Source organism: Agelaius tricolor, unplaced genomic scaffold (genome assembly GCF_023055355.1).
Source record: "Agelaius tricolor isolate 1412-34295 unplaced genomic scaffold, bAgeTri1.0.p SCAF_6, whole genome shotgun sequence".
In the NCBI taxonomy this organism is placed as follows: Eukaryota; Metazoa; Chordata; class Aves; order Passeriformes; family Icteridae; genus Agelaius; species Agelaius tricolor.
Window position 1 is genome coordinate 41,661,747 of NW_027269266.1, and position 19,388 is coordinate 41,681,134.

The 19,388-nt window shown below is 38.2% G+C and overlaps 1 protein-coding gene across 3 annotated transcripts in view; it reads right to left on the reverse strand.

Moving 5' to 3' along the window:
* Positions 1 to 19,388, reverse strand: part of CPNE4 (copine 4) — a 229,367-nt gene that overhangs the window by 169,165 nt on the left and 40,814 nt on the right. For all 3 annotated transcript variants that reach the window (XM_071429513.1, XM_071429512.1, XM_071429514.1), the window contains one exon: positions 10,652 to 10,839. In XM_071429513.1, coding sequence (XP_071285614.1) covers positions 10,652 to 10,839 — 188 coding nt within the window. The remainder of the gene's footprint in view (positions 1 to 10,651; positions 10,840 to 19,388) is intronic.

Below are 19,388 nucleotides of genomic sequence, written 5' to 3' on the forward strand. Positions count from 1 at the left end.
TCAAGGGGAGAAAGACAAAAATCAATCCATCCCATTTTCGAAAAAAACTTTTAAAAAAATCAGGCAAATCCTGGAATAGCTGTTAACAGATGAGGTCAGCACATCTATACAGAAATGTAGCTTGGACATTTCAATTCAGATTTCAGGGAGTCTGTATTCTGGCCTGGTTACAACATAACTGGTACAATATGTTTTTAAGCTACTACCAAAGATGAGGAAATATGGAAAACAGCAGCTCCAGTTTCCTGGAAATTGCTTTTACTTTTCTTTCCATAAACTTGAACTCCATCAATTTGTGTCAACAGCACACTCCCTTATTATGTAATGGTTTTAAGCCAAACCAGCTAAATGAACTTAGTATCCCTGGTCAATCAATATTTGAATAGAAGTCTTCTGAAAACGCATTTGCAGTGGTTCAGACTGTTTTTCTAAATCGCTTATTCTCAGAGTTTCATAAGTGCTCTTTTCCTTCAGGAAACAATTTGTGTTAGATCCTGAAACCCCTCAGAGCAAACACAGAAGAGGCTCAAGCTGCTGACAACTTCTCAGTTCCATTCTGATGTTACAGGTTAAGAATCAGTGTACTGAATCAATCAAGTGAATTATCTACTTACAAAGCAGCTCCAAAGATTCCTGTTTACTGTAGGTTTATCACAATCTGTCAGACTACTGAAGTCAAACCAGGCTTAAAATCTGTCCTGGAGATGTGTGAAGTTTGTGTATCTGTAACAAATAGCTCATGAGAGGGAGGCATATTACTGAGGTGATCTGAAACGTGCATCTGCCTGCCCATGATAAAAGCAGCCTTAGACTCTCCATCCAAGTTTAAAATACTACATATCTGACAGATAATTAAACTGCAGGGGAAGAGAGCAAAATAATTTTTTTTTAATGTAGAGCTGCTGACATTATAGAATTCCTCCTGTGTATATTCCTACGAAACCAGTTATTCAGGGTTAAGAAGGAGTAGGAACACTGTAGAACCTTCTTTTTCCTTATATCTTCCCTATATAATTTTGAAAGCATTTTTAATGGTCTCTTCTTTCTTTTTTTTTTCTTACCCTATTCATACAATAAAACTATAAGGGCGGATGTGGTTAAAAAAAAAGTAAATATTAGAAAAATCTTGTTTTATTCCGTATGTGTATATGTATGGCTGCATGCGTGTGTATACATATATATATATATATATATATATATATATATAGTGTGTATATATATATAGTGTGTGTATATATATATGGTGTATAAATATATATATATATATATATATATATATATTTACATATATATATATGACTGAGAACACTGTGTGAGTCACAGCTTTTATGGAAAACTGTCCTGAGAAAAAGTTGTGAAAAGTTAATGAAGCATGAATTAAGAACCAGCAAATAGACAGCATGGCTAAAGGCAGTATTTACAAGAATGTCTTAGGATGATTAGAAACATTGATGAAAGTGCATTAAAAGCAAAGAAATATCTAAAACTGCATGGGAAGAGGAAATAATTCAGCTGCTCTGTTAATGAGGTAAAAAAGTGTTTTTAATAATGTAAACTATTTTGTCAGCCATAGTATTTCAACATTTTAAATGTCATAAATACAAGAACAGATGAGAAGTCTTCTCAGTTGTCTCTTAGTATTTCATGTCTGCAATCCAATTACTCAAAAGTTAAGATGAAGGCAAAATTTTCAAGTAGCTTAAAACCACTCAAAATGTTTCTACCAGTAACAATACACAAATGTTTGCAAAGCCATAGAGAAATCTGACGCCAGAGCATCCAGCCCGGTTCCTCCACAGGTACAAAAGGCAAGGTAAGTGCACAGTGCTACCTGCAAACACTGACACACTCTGGCTGAAGACACCTGCTGCAGGAATGGCTATAAATAAATAGTTCACCAGGAAGGAACAGAGTTCCCCAAACATTTCCATAATCCCTGATCCTCTGGACATTGAGATAGGATGTAGACAAGTATGGGTCATTCAGATTTCCCTCTAAGCTAGTGCAGTATTGAACTGATTTTTAAGCATGTAGCTATTTCCTAACATAGAAAAATGACTACATGATCCCACATTTAATTTCCATGGCTCTCCTAGGGGCTGATTTACCAGGCAGAGGGCTCCTGGAAATCAGCCCCAAAGGAAGATCTTCCTGGGAGAGGATGCTCCAGGCCACAGGTTCAGGGAGAGACCATGTAGCTTTTACCACCTCTCTTACACAAGCACTCCCTCCTGACTTCTCAGGAGTACACTTGGTTTAATTCAATTACGTAAACTATGAGAAAATAACTCTTGACTCTCTGTAGCCTGAAGACAGGGGACCTGAAGAGGTTTAGTTGGACAGAGAAGTCAGCTTCCAGCTCTGGTAGAGAGGAATCATCCACCCAAATATGACCACTCTCAGTAAGAACAAAGAAATCTACTTCCTCTCCTTTGCACATGCATTACATTTCACAAACTGCACTACAGAGGCAGAAAATGATGTTTGAGCTAGTGGAATAACATGATATTTCATCTTTATTGACTCAACATGACAGTATTTGTTTTCAGTTGAGACAATCTGTCTGATTCAAATGAATTCAAGCTGAAAGACTAGCTGATTAAAAAAGACAGGAAAAAAAAGCACTGTGGCTGTCTTTAAATGCTGAGGCAAGGAGGAGGCTCAAGAAAAAGCAGCACTGATGGATGAGATAAAAACAAGAGGGAGTTATTATAAAATAGATTTAAAATAAATAGACACATTACTACCTGCGGTCTAAAAAGAAAATATCATCAAACTTAATGATGTTCATATTTCTGAACTAGGCACAGGAGGAAAACAATTCCTAGTACCAGCTTCTTATCAAATGTTTGCCAAGGCAAGAAAGTTGCAGCCTTTAGTTTTCAGACTTTCAACTTTGCATAAGTAGTTTGAAAAGACCTGGGAGGGAGTTCTCTTTCTTTTTAACAAGAAGGTTAATATTAATTACAGTTATTATTACAATTCCAGATTTTGAGCTTACTCATATATATTTGTAAAAATGTACTAAGTGCATCAGGGGCTGAACAGTGTATTTTGAATGCTTTCTTGGACATGGAGAAAAACTGCATAGCAGATTCCCTCCATGTGGAAAACTTTTCTTTTTCCAGAAAGAGTTGACAGGAGGTCTTCAGCAGGCAAACCCTTGGAAGAAAGTGTGCCTCCAAAATATTAAGGCTTGGAAAGGAAGATATCTGATTAGATGGATTCAGGCTGAGAACGGACCAAGATAAAACATTCAATTAGCCTGCAGCCTGACCCCACAGACTTCCAGTGGTGCTTGAAAAAGATGAGCTGTCTTTGACAGTCACACCATACAAAAAGACTTCAAGGAAATGTACCAGGAACAGAAAGCAGAAGCTAAAAGCAAATCTTGGCAGCAACAGAGGTTACCAAATAGTTTTGAGTAAAGAAACATTCATTAGCATCAACAGAGACTTGATGAAAGAGGAGAAAGAAAAGTATGATATTGAATTACGAGGATGAAATAAACCATAAAGGCATATACACAGGCACAGTTCTATGGTGTAAATAAAATCACAGCTTTCAGTGTGATGAGTGAAAACAAGATAAGTCAAATGGCACCTAAAAAACCCTTAGGCATCCTCTTCAAGAAACATCCCTTGGGAAGTGAATGCAGCAGGACTGCTCTCATTTCTTACCAGGTCCAAAGTTCACTAATCAAAAGCTGCACTGACAGATCATCACCTGCAAGTTGTGCAGAGCATGTGCTGAGACCTGTGCTCAAACAAGACCAAGTGCTCTGAAGGCCTGAATGATCTGGGCAGGAGGGGTCAATCAACTTGACTGCCAGCCCTGAGTCAGAAAAGGTAGGACCTTGGCCACCTTGTGGCTTAATTAGAAAAAATCCCATTGCCTTTATTTCCTGATGAAAGTCCTGATCATTTCAATTAAAGACTCAATTCTCCCCCACTGGCTTTCATCAAACATGATCTGCATGAATCCAATTTTACAATAGATACAGTATTTAATTAAATCAAATTTTACAATAGATCTAGTATTTCATTTGATCTAAGCTTTGGCCAGAGAACTCACAGGTAGCATTTCCAATTATCAGCCCTCTTCTACATCCAGAAGAGAAAAACTCCCAAATCTGCAAATGAATCAGAAGCTTCTTCACAAAGAGAAGAGCTAATTTCATAACCTCTATTCAGTGAAAGCATCTCCTTGCCATCAAATTTGGCACAATCTGATATAAAACATTTTCATCAGAACTTTGTAAGTTCCTTTCTTTGTCAGAGAAAAATCTTCCTAAGATGGTATATTCATCTTACTGTAACCATTACTTACAGTTAATTTCATACAGGATGTTTCTTCACCAAGTTGAAATCTTAAGAGTGAAATCAGAAAAATAGTATCTAGAATCTACTCTAGCATTGACTAGAGAATTCTTTAAAAAAAAAAAAAAGAACCCAAACCCATCAAACTTCCAATAACCCAGTCCACTGTGAAGCCTTGCAGTTCTTTAAAGCAGAGAATAAATACCAAATCACTGCTCAGAAATCACTGTGGAAATGCAACACAGCATTGCATCTCTGCAATGCTCTGAAATAAACATACTTCAAATAACTACCCAAACAAATCCATGTTTTGTGATAGCTTAGGTATGCTGAATCTTCAAAATAAAGGATGCCTTTTTATACAGTCATGGACAAATCAGAAGAATAAAATCCCAAATGGCATTGAGAAAATGAACAGGGTTTTTCTCAGTGTCTCCTTTAATACAAGAAAATGGAATTTAAAAAGAATCAGCAAGAGCTAAATTCAAAAAATACAAGTAGTATTACTTTATTCAACCCCCACTTAAGCTGCTGAACACTTATGCCCCAGGATATCCTAAAATTTTATCTTTTATATACAAGACTTTTAAAATTATTTGAACTAAGTTATGGAAGTTATTCTACCAACATTTTTTTTACAATTACAAAGGCATAAACTCCTGTTTAAGAACTCCCTGAGCTGCAGATCACAGAGAGCTGGAAGAACAAGGTGGAAAGACACATATATTTTTCTGATCCCATATTTCTTCACCCTCATCAACTAGCAACAAGATGCAAAATGGGGTTAGACAGCCTCAAGCCTCATTCTGTATGGCTGCTGGTGGTATTTCTTCTTTCTGATCATTGAAACTTTCAGTTCAATCCAAATGTTTCATCTATTACCTGTTCATCAAAATGAACTAAAAGGATGTATTTTTTTGTGTGTGGGGATTTTTTGCCTCTTGACAGTATTTTTGTGTTTATTTCTGAACAGTTTGGTAGAGTCATGGAATATATCATCCCACAGACTCCCCTATTTCATGGCTTGTTGGCTTCTGCAGTGGGTTGTAACAACCACAGATGGATAACATGAAAGCTACTTTTGGGTATCTATGGAAACAAAGAGCTGAAGTCTGCCTCAGGTCTTCTCTTCAGATCCTTCACCCATGCTAGGAAGGGACAGGGAATTTCCCCTGGTCTCCAATACAGAGAGGAGAGAAACTTGGCAGCAGGTGCTGGGAATGTAAATGGGGAGATGAGGTAGGTGAAAAGGCAGAGGAAGGAGAGGGATGCCCTAATTCAGAAATGAAACAAAAGAGAGAACAGGACTAAGAGGAAAAGCAAATACAGATGGATGTGCAGGTTGATGTGAAAGGAAGAGGAAACACAGAAAACTCAGGTTTGTTTGTTTAGTCTTGCCAAGCTGGTCCTTGAAATGTCACGCTGAATTACAAGTGAATAACTCTTATATTAAGAATATCAACACATTTTTATCAAAGCTCACTGAGTTTTTCACAAACTGTGACTTCAGAGAACATTTCAACAAAAAAATCTATTTTAGTAAAAAAACATCCATTCTAACGATTTCACCCGAGTCCATCAAGATGAATTTTAGCAAGTGCAGGTTGTCTTTGGGTGCTGCTTCATTTGCTCTGCAGTTACTGAGGTTTAATAAAAGCTTTGGGTAAAACACAAAACCTCCAGCTGGCTGTTCAAATCCACAAGGAAGCAGACACTCTGTCCTGCTGCTGAAAGCCAGAAGAGTGCAACTACAGAAAGCCCTCCCTAATTCCCAAACATGACTACTTGTCTTCCCAAGCTCCTCTTCTCTTTTCATAGCTCCAGATATTACATTCCATCTGGCTGTGTGACACCTCCTGATCTCATGTAAATCTTGTATGACCAGATACAGCTCTGCAACTTACTCAGCTTTCAAAATAACATGTACTATGGGTATTTGCCATATGCAGATCATCTATGAACAGGGCCAAGACACTTTCTTAGGATTAAGGAGTTAATGAGAATGTCGGTGCCAGCACATCTCAGCTGAAGGCTCCAATGCAATGCATTAGTTAACAGTTAACATTTATTATACGTGGACATTCACACTCTAGGTGGGTAAAATAATCATTGGAGCAAAGGAATTTATCACCATGTACCTCAGTCATTCACCATCTGAAACTTGGTACAGTATTTAAACTCCTTGAACACATTCAAGTCAAGATGGAGAAACAGCCGTTGAATAATTATCTTATACAAACAGTTTAAGTACAACATTTCAGCACCCTGCAAGTGTGCACCTGCTTAAAATTATGGCTAAAAGAGCTAAAATTCAGCCCTGGATCAGGAAATTGGCTTTTAGTACATAAATACAGCAGAATTTAAGATTATGCTGTATCACACCCGGTCATGCTAGGCTTCATGTGTGAGAAGGAGTAAACTGCTGATCTTCCTGGGAGACACAACATATAATTTACATTCTAGCTTGGTGGAAATAGTGCTTTACAGACAGCACCAACATGCACACACAGGGAAATATTAGGGGGGAGGTGTGTGTGCACATTTGTGAGTGTGCCAGTTAGTTTTACAGAGAAACATCTACCCAGACAAGAGGAAAAAAACAGCAAGCATATCTGTACCAGAATGGGGGACAGCACCAAGAATTCTTTAAGTATTTGTCAAAGTTCCCCATGGTTTCACTACTGAGGAGTTTTGTGCCACTCATCACATCATCTAGGGAACTACAGCCCCACCAACTTCACCTCAGTTCCTGAGAACTTGGTACAGAAACTTAATCCTAGGCCCATTAAGGATAAGAAAATCATCATGAGTAGCCAACCAAGAAAAAGTCATGCCTGAGATGAAGTAGATCTACCAGGCCTGCTGGATGAAGGAAGAGCAGTGGATATTTTCTACCAGGACTCCAGTGAGGCCTTGGACACTGGCTCCTATAAGATTTTCATAGAGGAGCTGTTGCTACAGAGAATGGATGAGCAGACAGTGAGGTGGACTGAAAGCTGGCCAGGCTCAGAGGCTGGTTATCAGTGAGACAAATTCTAGCTGGATGCCAGAGACTAGCAGTGGGACACAGGGGTCAGTACTGTTTAAGATCTCCATTAATGACCTGGATGGTGGGGCAGACTGTACCTTCAGCAAGTTTGTAGGTGACACACCTGGAGCACTCAGGGGACATCTCATCAATGTAATATCTGAAGAGAAGGTCCAAAGACAACAGAGCCAGGCTTCTTTTCACTGGTGGCTAGTGAGAACCAGAGGTAATGTGCACTAGTTGAAAGACAGGAACATTAGGAAACATTATTTTGCTTGTGACAGTGACCAGGCGCTGGCACAGGTTGCCTGGGGAGAATGCAGAATCCCCTCCTTAGAGACATTCACAACCTGTCTGACACCGTCCTGGGGAACTGGCTCTAGGTGTCCCCACCTGAGCAGCACATGGGCCATGTGACCTCTAGAGGTCCCTTCCAATCTCACCAATTCTGTGTCTGGGAAACAAACAAAACCCCCCAAAACTAAACAAAACAGGAAAACCACAGTTAAAAACAAAATAAGAAGAATACTTGGACGTCATTTCCAATCTCTGGAAATGGCACCTACCCACTCTACAAGAGCATCAACACATTTTCATTCTATATTTACATGTGTGGGTGGCATAATTTACACAAACACACACATATGCACACACAGAACTACAGAACTGCAGAACTGAAAAAAAAAATTCCTCAGCAACAGGCTGACATATTTTATCAAAATTCTCCCAGAGACAAATGTACACAGATCACTCACTTTCAGGGATTGTCTGCACCTGTAGAGTGGCTTTCTGCATATGCTCACCATTATTAGTTTTTATCTCTTCATAGATAGGACAACCCTATGCTGAATGCTAAAGCTCTTGAAAAGAGAGGGATGAATATGCACTCAAAATTAACTGGATTTAATAAATACCTAATTTTCTCTTATATACTTTATATTCTCTTTTTAAAGTCATACCTTTCAGCTTGATTAACCACAAACACTCAACTATAATTTTTAAGCAAAAATAACCAAAAAGATGTTATTAAAAATATTACATTCCATTCCCTTATATCCCAGTATCTCTAACTTCATGCACAGTGCAACCCCATCAGCCTAAGCCCATGTGCTCCACCTGCATCTGGCCCAAGAGCAGCCATGCAGCCAGCCCTCAGTACTTTCCATGGATTTCAAAAGCACTTCTGTGCAAGAGCACAACCTACACAGACCAAAGCCTGTATTTTGGACATTTCAATTCAGCTACTCCTTGCTGACAAAACCTCCACACAACCAGAGCATGTGATCAGTATGTACATTTCAGTCATACTGCATCTTGCTACAGCACCTTTGGATCCCCAAGGGGTTTAAGGTACTTGGAAATTAAAGATAACTTATGAAGGCACTAAATCCACACTCCTCAGTTCTACTTCTTTCTTTGCCATTTAGTGATTTCTCTGTTGAATATACTCACTTTACTGGATTTTATTACTTTTTAATTATTACTTTGTCTGTTTTTCCTGGTCTTGCTGGATCATTGATTGCCATCAGCAGAAGATTCATCCAGCGAAATTATGTCTCCAGCTATACCTGAGTGACTCTGCTCAATTTAGTTCAGCAATAGGAACTTAATTAAAAATTCTCTTAAGAAGGTGCTGGCCAGAAAATACTCATCATGGCAGAGTGGCATTCACTTTGCAGCACTGATAGGAACATGAACTAATAAAACCTTTTTTTTTTTCACACTAAAATGAATTGCCTGGACTCTCACTAGACAGTAGCAGCAACTGACATAGGATGAGAATCATATCAGTGGGCAGATCTATTCTGTAAGATTTACTCTATTCAGACAATCACTTTCCAAATTAAAAACCACATCAAATAAAGGGAATCTCCATTACTACATCAGAATATATAATTTAAATCAACTTACCCTGCCAGAGACAAACTGTATGTAAATGCGCCCAAAGTTATTCAGAAAACTGAGACAGCATGAAAGTTTTCATTGTGTCCTTTCCAAACAGGGCCATTTCATTTATTTTGACCTTTAATCCTTTTCTTGAATAATTTCTACTATTTGTGTGATTACAGACAGTGCAGCTAAATGCTTTTTTCTACACAGAGAGCTAAAATTACTCCTTTTTAGGCTAACTATTTTATCACCCTAAATTTCAATTACATGGACATGCTGATTTTGTAGCACTAAAAACAATGGTGAGAGTTTTATTTCTATTTATAGTCTGGTTTTCTACCAGGAATATGTCTAGTACTTCCACAAGAGGAAACTAAGGAAAGAAGAAGAATACCATCAAAAACCCCTTAACTCTCCAAGGTTGTGCTGGCCTGAAATGGAAAAACTTCATAGGTCAAAACAATTGGAATAAATGGAACAAACTCCTCAAAGTCTGAAAAACTTAGCTGAAAATGCAAAATTAAAAGACCCCCAAATTTGAGGTTTTGCTTTCTGCATATACCCACCATTATTATTTCTTATCTTTTCATAGATAGGACAATCCTATGCTGAATGTTAAAACTCTTGAAAAGAGAGGGATGAATATGCACTCAAAATTAACTGGATTTAATAAATTCCTAATTTTCTCCTACATTCTTTCTAGTCTCTTTTTAAAGTCACACCTTTCAGCTTGATTAACCACAAACACTCAACTATAATTTTTAAGGAAAATGACCAACAATATGTCATTAAAAATATTATATTCCATTCTATATTCTATAGTTACAATTTGAATTTCTTTAAGACACCATGTTTCCAGTTACCAAAGAAATTATTTCCATGATCAGGTAAAATAACACAAAGCAGGATTTTAATCAAACATGCAACCTGCAATACAAGGCAAATTGATAAGGCAAATGCATTCGTTTTACTAACTGCAACAAGGAATCCAACTGTAATGCTCAAATTCTGCAAATTAAGCTACTCTGTCACCAAATCCCTTACCAGCTAATGATAAATCCTCCTATCTTCCACAGTATTCGTATTTATATTGTAATGCCTTGTGGTCACTATGATTATCTGCAGTATTATATAGCTTTTATGAAAAAATAAGGCCTAAAGGGAAAAGTTTTATGATGCTTCTTTTTTTATTCATCTTGATTTTTAATCTAGATTCCAAAGAGAAGTTCAAAGTTTCTGATTCAAACTGTGTTAGGGTTAATGGAAAATCTCCCTTCACTCTTGCAAGATTGTGCCACAGGCTTCAAATTGCTGCTTCTCTTTAGTGTTCTTGCTATTTCAATTTTGCCTCAGCAGTTTGTCTATGCCATCCTAAAGTGCCAGATGAATCAATTTTATTTTATTAAACACTCACCTCAAACCACTGGCCGTGTGACTGCATTTTAAGGATGACACAAGGGTCTGGTTTTGAGAGGGCATCCCTGTCAGATATGCCTTTGCATGCAACTCGCAACTCCACTTTAGTCAGGCATGGGCTGTTAAAAATTCCCAGGGTGTTGGCTGCTGATTCATAGATGTTGCTCATTTTCTTCATTCCTTGCTCTGAAAGAGAGAAAAGGTCTATTAAGGATGGTGCACACAAGGTACAGCCCCTCCTTCCACACAGTAACAGTGACTGAGAACCAGAGCATGAGGGGAAAGAATAAAATCAAAGGAATAACTATAGAAAAAATAAATAATCATCTCATATGTTTATAAGTAAGCCAACTTCAGAATGATATTTTCCACCATGTCTCTGAACTCTGGGGTGAACTATGACCTCAACTTCCAGCTCTGCTCCTGCTTATAGAGCCACATTTCTCCAGCCACAGGCTAGATAGACAGGATGGTAATTCTGTATTTCTTACGATAACATACTGACAAGGGTAAATTAAATTGGTACAGCACTCCTCCAATCTGCTTTTATCTCCCACTATTCCTTGTAAAGAGTACGCACTTCTTGTATAAACTTTTGGCATAAATACCATAGAAGGCCACTTTCATACAAACCTTAAATTGCCAGAAAATATTCATCATGGCCAAAATACATTTCACTGTTTCCACACTTACTGAAGTAGATTACCTGCCTCCATTCCTAAGCAAGTAGCCAAGATTGATGCTCTATACAGAAGGGCAGGATATTTATGCTGCCACGTGTTGTTGTTGTAGAGTGTTTGCTCTTTTGGGTCAGGAATCAGAGTTACATGAGCACAGATAGCTGGACTAACAGGGACCTCCAACCCTTACTTCATTATGAACACCACCACCCATCTTGTAGCTCAAGAATTTCTCTCAACAGAAGCAACAAAAATATTTCAACACAGAGTTTACCAAAAATCCCCATATGACCATTTCTGCATCAATAAAGAACATAGGAACACTCTAATTGGCACACTTGCTCTGAGCTTCACAGCCTGACCCTTTAAAAATTTGCTTCCTAATACATTTTTTAGTGCCTTCATCACTTTATCCCATACATAACAGCCACAAAAAAGGAATCTCATACTTCTAGCAGGCAGATTTGCCATTTAATCAGCAAGACATTTTGACTGTCTGTTTCAAATCTTTTCATTGTCTATTCCACAACACCCTGTTCTCAGAGGTTAATGATTTTTGAGAATTGTTTTGATAAAAATTACACTTCAGAGATATGGAAAGGAAAGTGAAGGGTTTTTGCCCCAAATCTGCTAAGTTCAAAATAAACTCAAAACCTGCAGAACCACACCGATCAAGTTTTCCTATGAATTAGGAAGGTATTTCTCAATTCAGAGTACGGGGAGTTGGCAATAGAGTTTCACTCAAATTTCAGGAATGTAAATGTGTGTGACAAGGCAGATTATCTGCTCCCCTGGCAGGAAGGATAAAAGCTTCTTAACAACTCACAATTCTTCAAATCTATACAACAACTCACTATGTGAACATTGACCTGCTGTCACTACCCCATTCAGATATAAGTGAAGGGAGCCTGAGTGGACCCCAACCATTCTCTGAACCTCAGGCTCTACAGGCATATTTGAAATGTGAGCCACACCACAAACAAAGTGCCTGACATCCCAAGATCAAAACAGTCACCTTCAGCCCCTCCCGGTTACTTGTAAATATTGTCACCTAAACTACTGTTCCTTGGACTTGCTGCTAGGAAAGAAGCATGACTGAGAAAATGGGCAAAACTGAACAACACATGGAAAAGGCAATGATATTGGGCTATGTTATAAAGCCAGGGACTGGAGAGACTGTTGTCTAATTATTCATAATTTTGTAATCCCATCTCCTGCAGAAAGCTGCTCAACAAGCTCATCCCACACATTTACAAGACATTTTTACATGTTGCCCTTTCTAAATTGAAATCCATTTGAAAATTGGGTTAATTCTGTCTCATACACATCATGCATCATTAATAAAATGTCATCCTTTGTGCAGAAATAGGCTGGTGATTTAATTAAACTGGATGATTTCAACACTGAAGAGAAGAGGAAAAAGTAGCAGAGTGAGGGGGAGAGATGTATTTTTCTTCCTCCTACAATAATTATACATTGGTTTTTCAGAACAGCAGGTAAGTATAAAAATTATATTTCTTTTTATCACTACAACTATTATTTCAGCTTTTGCAAGTTCTAAATTTATCAATGGAAAAGATCAAGGCACAGCCTTATTCTTTTGTCTCATTATATTCTTCTTTTAATATAATCACCAGCTTGGGCTGTTGTGCTGATGTCACATCACCAGGAAGCTGGAGGCCTGGAAAATAGATTTTGAGCCCACTGAAAGTGGCTAAAAATGGTATTGTTTTGCACAAACATAGAGAAGTTAGATTGCATAAGATTTTTTCTGTCAATAACCATGTACATTATTGATGGAGCAAAAAAATTATTCATTTTTCTTTGCTACAAACTCTTCCTTTTTCAGTTCATTAGAACCTTATTATTCCTTCAATATCCGCACAGTTTTGATATTCACTGAACAAGAGCTGTGCCCAGTACAGGAAGGCAATAGAACACATACAAAAAGTGATTGGTCACATATTTGTAAAGTTTTCATTTTATCATTGCATACATTCTCTCTCAGTTCCTCAGGAAAACAGGAAAGCGGTGGATCATATGCTTCCCACACAAACTTATTAGCCAGTGCTAGACTGAAGCAAAACCAGGCCTTCTGTTTTCACCTCTCCATGGTGAAACATCAAGAAAACAGTACCAACTGGAAAAAAATTAAAACTACATTATGCTGCAATTAAAATATACTAGGCTACAAAGAAAACCCAAAAAACAAACAACCGAAGAGAAACCACCAAAGGAAAACAAAAACCAAAGAAAACCCCAAACCAAAAAAAACCCACTAAAGAATGTGTTGGCTACAAAGAAAAAGTGAGAACCTTGAAGACAGGTCTCTGTCTCCAGTATCTCAAACATGTTCCATATCTGGCATACTTAGAATTCGTTTGCTAGAAATTAACGTGCTCTTTTGACCTTTTTAAAGAGATTCACAGCTCAAAGTGATCTTACTGATACATAGGATGAGATAGGGAAACATGAAGCCAAATTCTTGTCAGCAGTGGCCAGTGACAGGACAAGAGGCAACTGGCACAGACTGAAATTCAGGAAATTTTGATTAAAGCAAAGGAAATTTTTTATTATAATATTGGTTCAACACTGCAACATGCTTCTCAGAGAACTTGTAGAGACTTCATGTTTAGAGATATCCAAAACTTGTCTGGACACAGCTCACTTTGAGCACAGGCTTAGAATAGATGATCTGCAGAGGTCTTCTCCAACCTTTTCTACTCAGTGACTAATTAGCAAACAATCAAGTTATAAACTTTTCAGGGTACAGATTGTTTCTGTGATATGTTGTTGAACTAACTGATTATTTGAGGCCCTTGGCTACAAAGCCATGCAGAAAATCAAAATGTACACATAAGCCCAGAATTTCTGGCACAAAGTAGTGCTACACAGGCTCTCATGTGTAGGTACTTCACTAAAAGCACACAAGTTCAGAAAGTTGTGCCTGCCCAGATAACTGGATTACAGTGAAAATCAGTATTACACACTTGACAGCTACATCTTTCTCTATTCAGGGGGACCAAATGGCTTAAAAATGTTCAGTTGTCTAGTGCCTGCAGAAGTAAGGATCTTTGTGACACAGAACACAACCAGTACATGCCTCTCTCTGGGAGTTAAAAGACTTGAAATCAGCTCACTCAACCAGATCCAACTCGTTGCAAAATGGTGATCCACATAAGCTCACCACAAACTCAGAACCAGGCTCCTTAGATTCACCATGACATAAACCTAAGATGCTATTTGAATTCTGATTTCAAGTTCACTCCTTTGCCCACAGTGTCATTTTGCCCTCCTACACACAATGTCCAAAAAGCTTTTCTGCAAGCTGTCTGGGTGAAAAACAAAGAGATTGCTCTCTACAGCCCCTTGTGAAGAATCAGGGGAACATTCACACTCAGCCTCACCTTCAGTTCAGGTAATAAGTGAGCAGTAGATGAGAAAGATGCTGAGATTAAAAGCAGTAACCAATGTGCTCTGCATTTAGAGAAAGGTCTTATTATTTAGAAACCTGTACTCCAGACCAAACTACACACAAATGAATTTGGGGGTTGCAGGCTTCCCATCACCATATGTGGACAGCTGTGTCTGAATTATTTTACTGCCACTTAGGTCATGAAATGAAAATGAGCTAATAGCATATGCCTGCTTCTACAGAAGTAAACAGCAAGTGTCTGCTCCTGGAAAGGTAAATTATGTTTGCAGTATGTGCACATGGTGGGAAATACTAATAGTAGAGTTACATCAAATAAGAGCTGTGAATAAGTGCCTCCAAAAGAGAGCAGCCCTAAAAGCACTGGTTGTTGTGGCACTAGCTGCTCCCTACATATTTACACTTACCAATTATAAATGGGAGAGACATTTAGTATTCAAAACACATGAACAGCTTAACTCTCTAGACAGAAAGCTTTGTACCTACACTTTCTGGACCTTCCAGGGTTTAAAGTCTAATAAAAGGAAGTATGAAAACCAAGTCTACAGTTAGAAGCTTAAAACTAATAAAACTCAGATCAAATTAAACAAAATAAAGTAAGAGCAAGATTTATAGAAAAGGCTGAAATTAGGCTGGATGTTCAGGTAGAAGAGTTCCTCTGTTTAGTAACTTGTTCAGCTCCAGCAGAATGTAGGCCATGCACCCCTTCAGGGAATGATAGTAATTGAGATAAGTAATTATTTTTCTTTAAGAAATTTTATGTAATTGAGAATTCCCACTCTCTAATAATTGCTGTACCAACTGTTGGCACCAAGTCTTCCTTGGTTGTGAACAGCAAATCCATTCCTTCACATTCAGCTGTAAATAGGTTTGGTGCAAATGAGGAAAGGTGGGAATTCATCAGGAGTTCCTGATTCAGCAAGTTCATTAAATTAATATTCCATGTGTTTAATCAGGAGCTCACTAAGACACCTGGCTTGCCCAGGTCTGAACAGAGACCCCAGCATGACAGGAAAAGTAGACCTATCTTTATTTTGATATGCATTAAGGTTTTTTCATTAAGTCTAATCTTTGTTGCTACTGTGGCCCTTCTCTGTGCATCTCTGGAAACTGCTCATGAACAATCAGTGCTATCTTAAATGGGTCATTCAATTACTTATCTTGGACCATGTTCCTAGACTCCTGGTTTTCAGCCATATCTCAAATCATTGCACAAGATTCTCCTCCTGTTGGCATTAAAAATTATCCTGGTCAACATCAATTATATTATAAAATGCTACAGAATTTTAAATTATCATAGATCATACAGACAAAATGCAAGCTGTCAAAATTAATTTGAATATGAATTATTATGTAATGGAAAGTCAATAGGTTAGCTAGACCCCTCCACAGGATAGTTTGTGCAATCAAAAGTACAATTTTTCCTCCTTCACTTTGATTATCTGACAACTATTAATGAAGATTCATTTAAAGTTACACCTACCAGAGCTTGACAAAGGCCTTTGAAAAATGAGCAATAAACTCAGTAAGGAAGGGGGGTCTGGAGAATCCACAGCAATGCTATTGTGAACAATGAGACAGATATGATAATGCAAGTAATCTATTTGGACAGAAGGGGAGAAGGTTCAGAACAAAGTGCCAGTGGTGTAAATGGAAATATACACACACTGACAGTTCAAAGGGACTCATTACCATAGAACCAGCTGTTTCAATTTTAAGGGAAAAAGGGAAAGTCACTGGAAAGAAACTGAGACATCTAATGCATGAAAAAACACTGTACAGAAGTGTGCTGCACCTACAGAAATAACCCCATTTCAGTTAAGAAAAGGAAAATCCCCGCAATAACTGGAGCACTGGGAGATGCTCAAATGTGCCCAGTTCTGGATGCTCTGAGTGGCTCCCACTGAAGTCAGACAGTGCAATGCAAAGCACCTGTAGGAGTCAGTGCAAAAATACATATATACTATTATCCTGCACTGGAAGAGAAAATCTGGAATTCATACTGGTTTGTTTAGCATGTAGCTAATGCCATCAGGCACCTCTTACTCCACAGAGTTCCCATTGTCCTCCTTCTTACAATGCTGTAAAACATGCAGAGGAAGAGAAATCAAAAATTCACTAATACAAAAAAAACCAGGAGACTGAACAAATACAAGATCAAAATAACCTTCCTAGGCATAAATACAGACAACTCCCCTACTAGAAAACAGTCTCAATGCTTTTTACTGGAAAAGCAGCAGAGATTTTTTTTTTTCCCACAGAATCAACTAAGGTCTGTTTCATTTACATTCACTGGATTTGTACCAGTCACAAAGGAGTCTGCCTCTCCCACAGCAAGGCTGGCTCTCAGGCTTGCTACAGAGGGTGAGTGCTTGGCCTTGTTTATAAAATGGCACCTTCTAAAACAGTGTGTTGGTTCAATAGGATAACAGAATGTTTTTTTATTTGGAACAGTGTAGAAGCTAGGGAGAAAACAAACTGGCTCATCTATATGCTGAGACACAGTAACACACAGAGTTGTCCTCTTATCCAGTCTTGTTTCCTTAAATATGCCTATCCAAAGCCTTCACTTGCAACTCAATACTTTCAAGCAAAAGCATTAAATAGTCCCCATGTTCCTCTTCCAAATCATGAAAATGTCACATTTTCCCTTAAAAACATGAATGAAAGTGAGTTTGCTCTTCATTTAATTTCTATTTACAACGCATTTAGAACTGACATTCTACAGCCCTTTCTCACCATTATAAAAGCTAAAAATATATTTAAAAAGCAAGAGAAAGAAATGCCAGCAAAGTTCACACTGTTCTATACCATGACTCCCGGAGCTGATGATTTATAAGCTGGACTGAGTAACATGAAACCCCAGGAAAATTCAGGCTTCCACAAGTAAATTATTCGCCTGTTGGTTTGGGTATTGGTTCTCAGAGTCTGGCTTGAGTCTGTGCTGCTCTTGAGAGAATACCTGAAGCATAGGCAGCTGTAAGAGCAGGGATTAAGCATTGATACATGGAAAAGCTCAGGACCATTGAATCCACTTCAAACACCACACTGAGGAGTTACACACACCAAAAAACCCCCAAACCTACAATATGCAAGCAGTTTGCAAATATAAGTGACATATAAGCCTAGTAAATCAGAGAAATGTAATTGAACCTCTCTAACCAAAAATTTCAAAGCTACTACCATGTGATACTTATTTGACTGCTTATCACTAAAAGCCATTACAATTTTCTTAGGCTTGTCATTTCATTTTTGCTGCTTGCACTAAGTGATATATCAAATGAAACACAAGAACAAAGGTGTATTCACTATGAGGATATGTGTTTGTTGCTTTTCAAAAATTGGTTTTCCCAATCAGGTATTAGAGGGAAAATAAAAGTGTCTTAGCAAGAAACAAAGCTTTACAACATAGCTACTTATGCAAGAATCTTAAACAATTGGACATTTTGCTATACTTCAAAGAAAGATAAGCCTGGAACAAAATCAAATAATCCCGGCACTCTAAGGTGCAGCAGTCAAAATTCTGATATCAAATAAATCCAACAGAGAACCTTCAGGACATGCTGGAGGCAAATAATTCTTGAAATAATTAGACAATTCTGAACAACAAGATAGATGTATATTCGACTACATTATTCCTTGCCTTATCATCTGCACTTGCATAAAATACATTTGAAATTAAAATTACCCTTTATCCACCCTGCAAAAGCATATTGTCTATCATCTAGAGGAGAATCACTGAATTGTTTACATTGAAAAGACCCCTAAGATCGAGTCCAGCCATTAACCCAACACTGCCAAGTCCACCACTAATCCATGTCCCTAAGCACCACATCTCTATAGTATCTGTAAGGATGCTGAATCACTTTCCTGGACAGCCTGTTATGGTGCTTTACAATCCTTTTGGTGAAGAATTTTGCTCCTCATATCCATTCTAAACCTCCCCTAATGCAACTTGAGGCCATTTCCTCTCATGGTATGGCTCATTGCTTGGGAGTGAAGCAGCAAGCTGTGTTCCTCAGCTATACTCAATTACACCAGAGTATGTATATAAACACATGTAATGCCTGCAAGAGTTTATACATTTACAGATGTAACATATTGCAAACTGCTAATTTTCCTCAACAGATGGCTATAGTGGCTCTTGCTGCAGCATGAAAATGATTCTACAAGAGAAGCAGCTTCCTGCTCCTGATCCAAAGACAAGCGCATCAAGAAGAGCAGTGAGGAAGGACTTCCCATTTACTGTTTAGTTATTGCATTTGCAATACAGCCAGAAGGTACACCTGCTGTAAGTTGGCTCAGTTTCCTAGCAATGTGAGAAAAACTGAATTTATTGATTACAGAGTTGAGCCCAAAACTGGGACAGAGCTTTAAAGTCAAGTTGCTCTGTCAGGTAGGGCAGGAGGAGAAGAAAGGGAGCAATGGATAATGCTGCAAGCAGTTGCTCTCTCACTTCATAGCTGCTCCCCCAACATGCTTCACCCCTTTCTCAGCAGCAAGCAGAACTCCTATGGCTTCCCAGGACTCTGACAGACAAGGAGCAGCCTGCCCACCCTCAGGGGGTTCCTGGGTAATGAACACCTTTACCTGATGGCTGGAGCCAGTCCTGAGTTCATTCC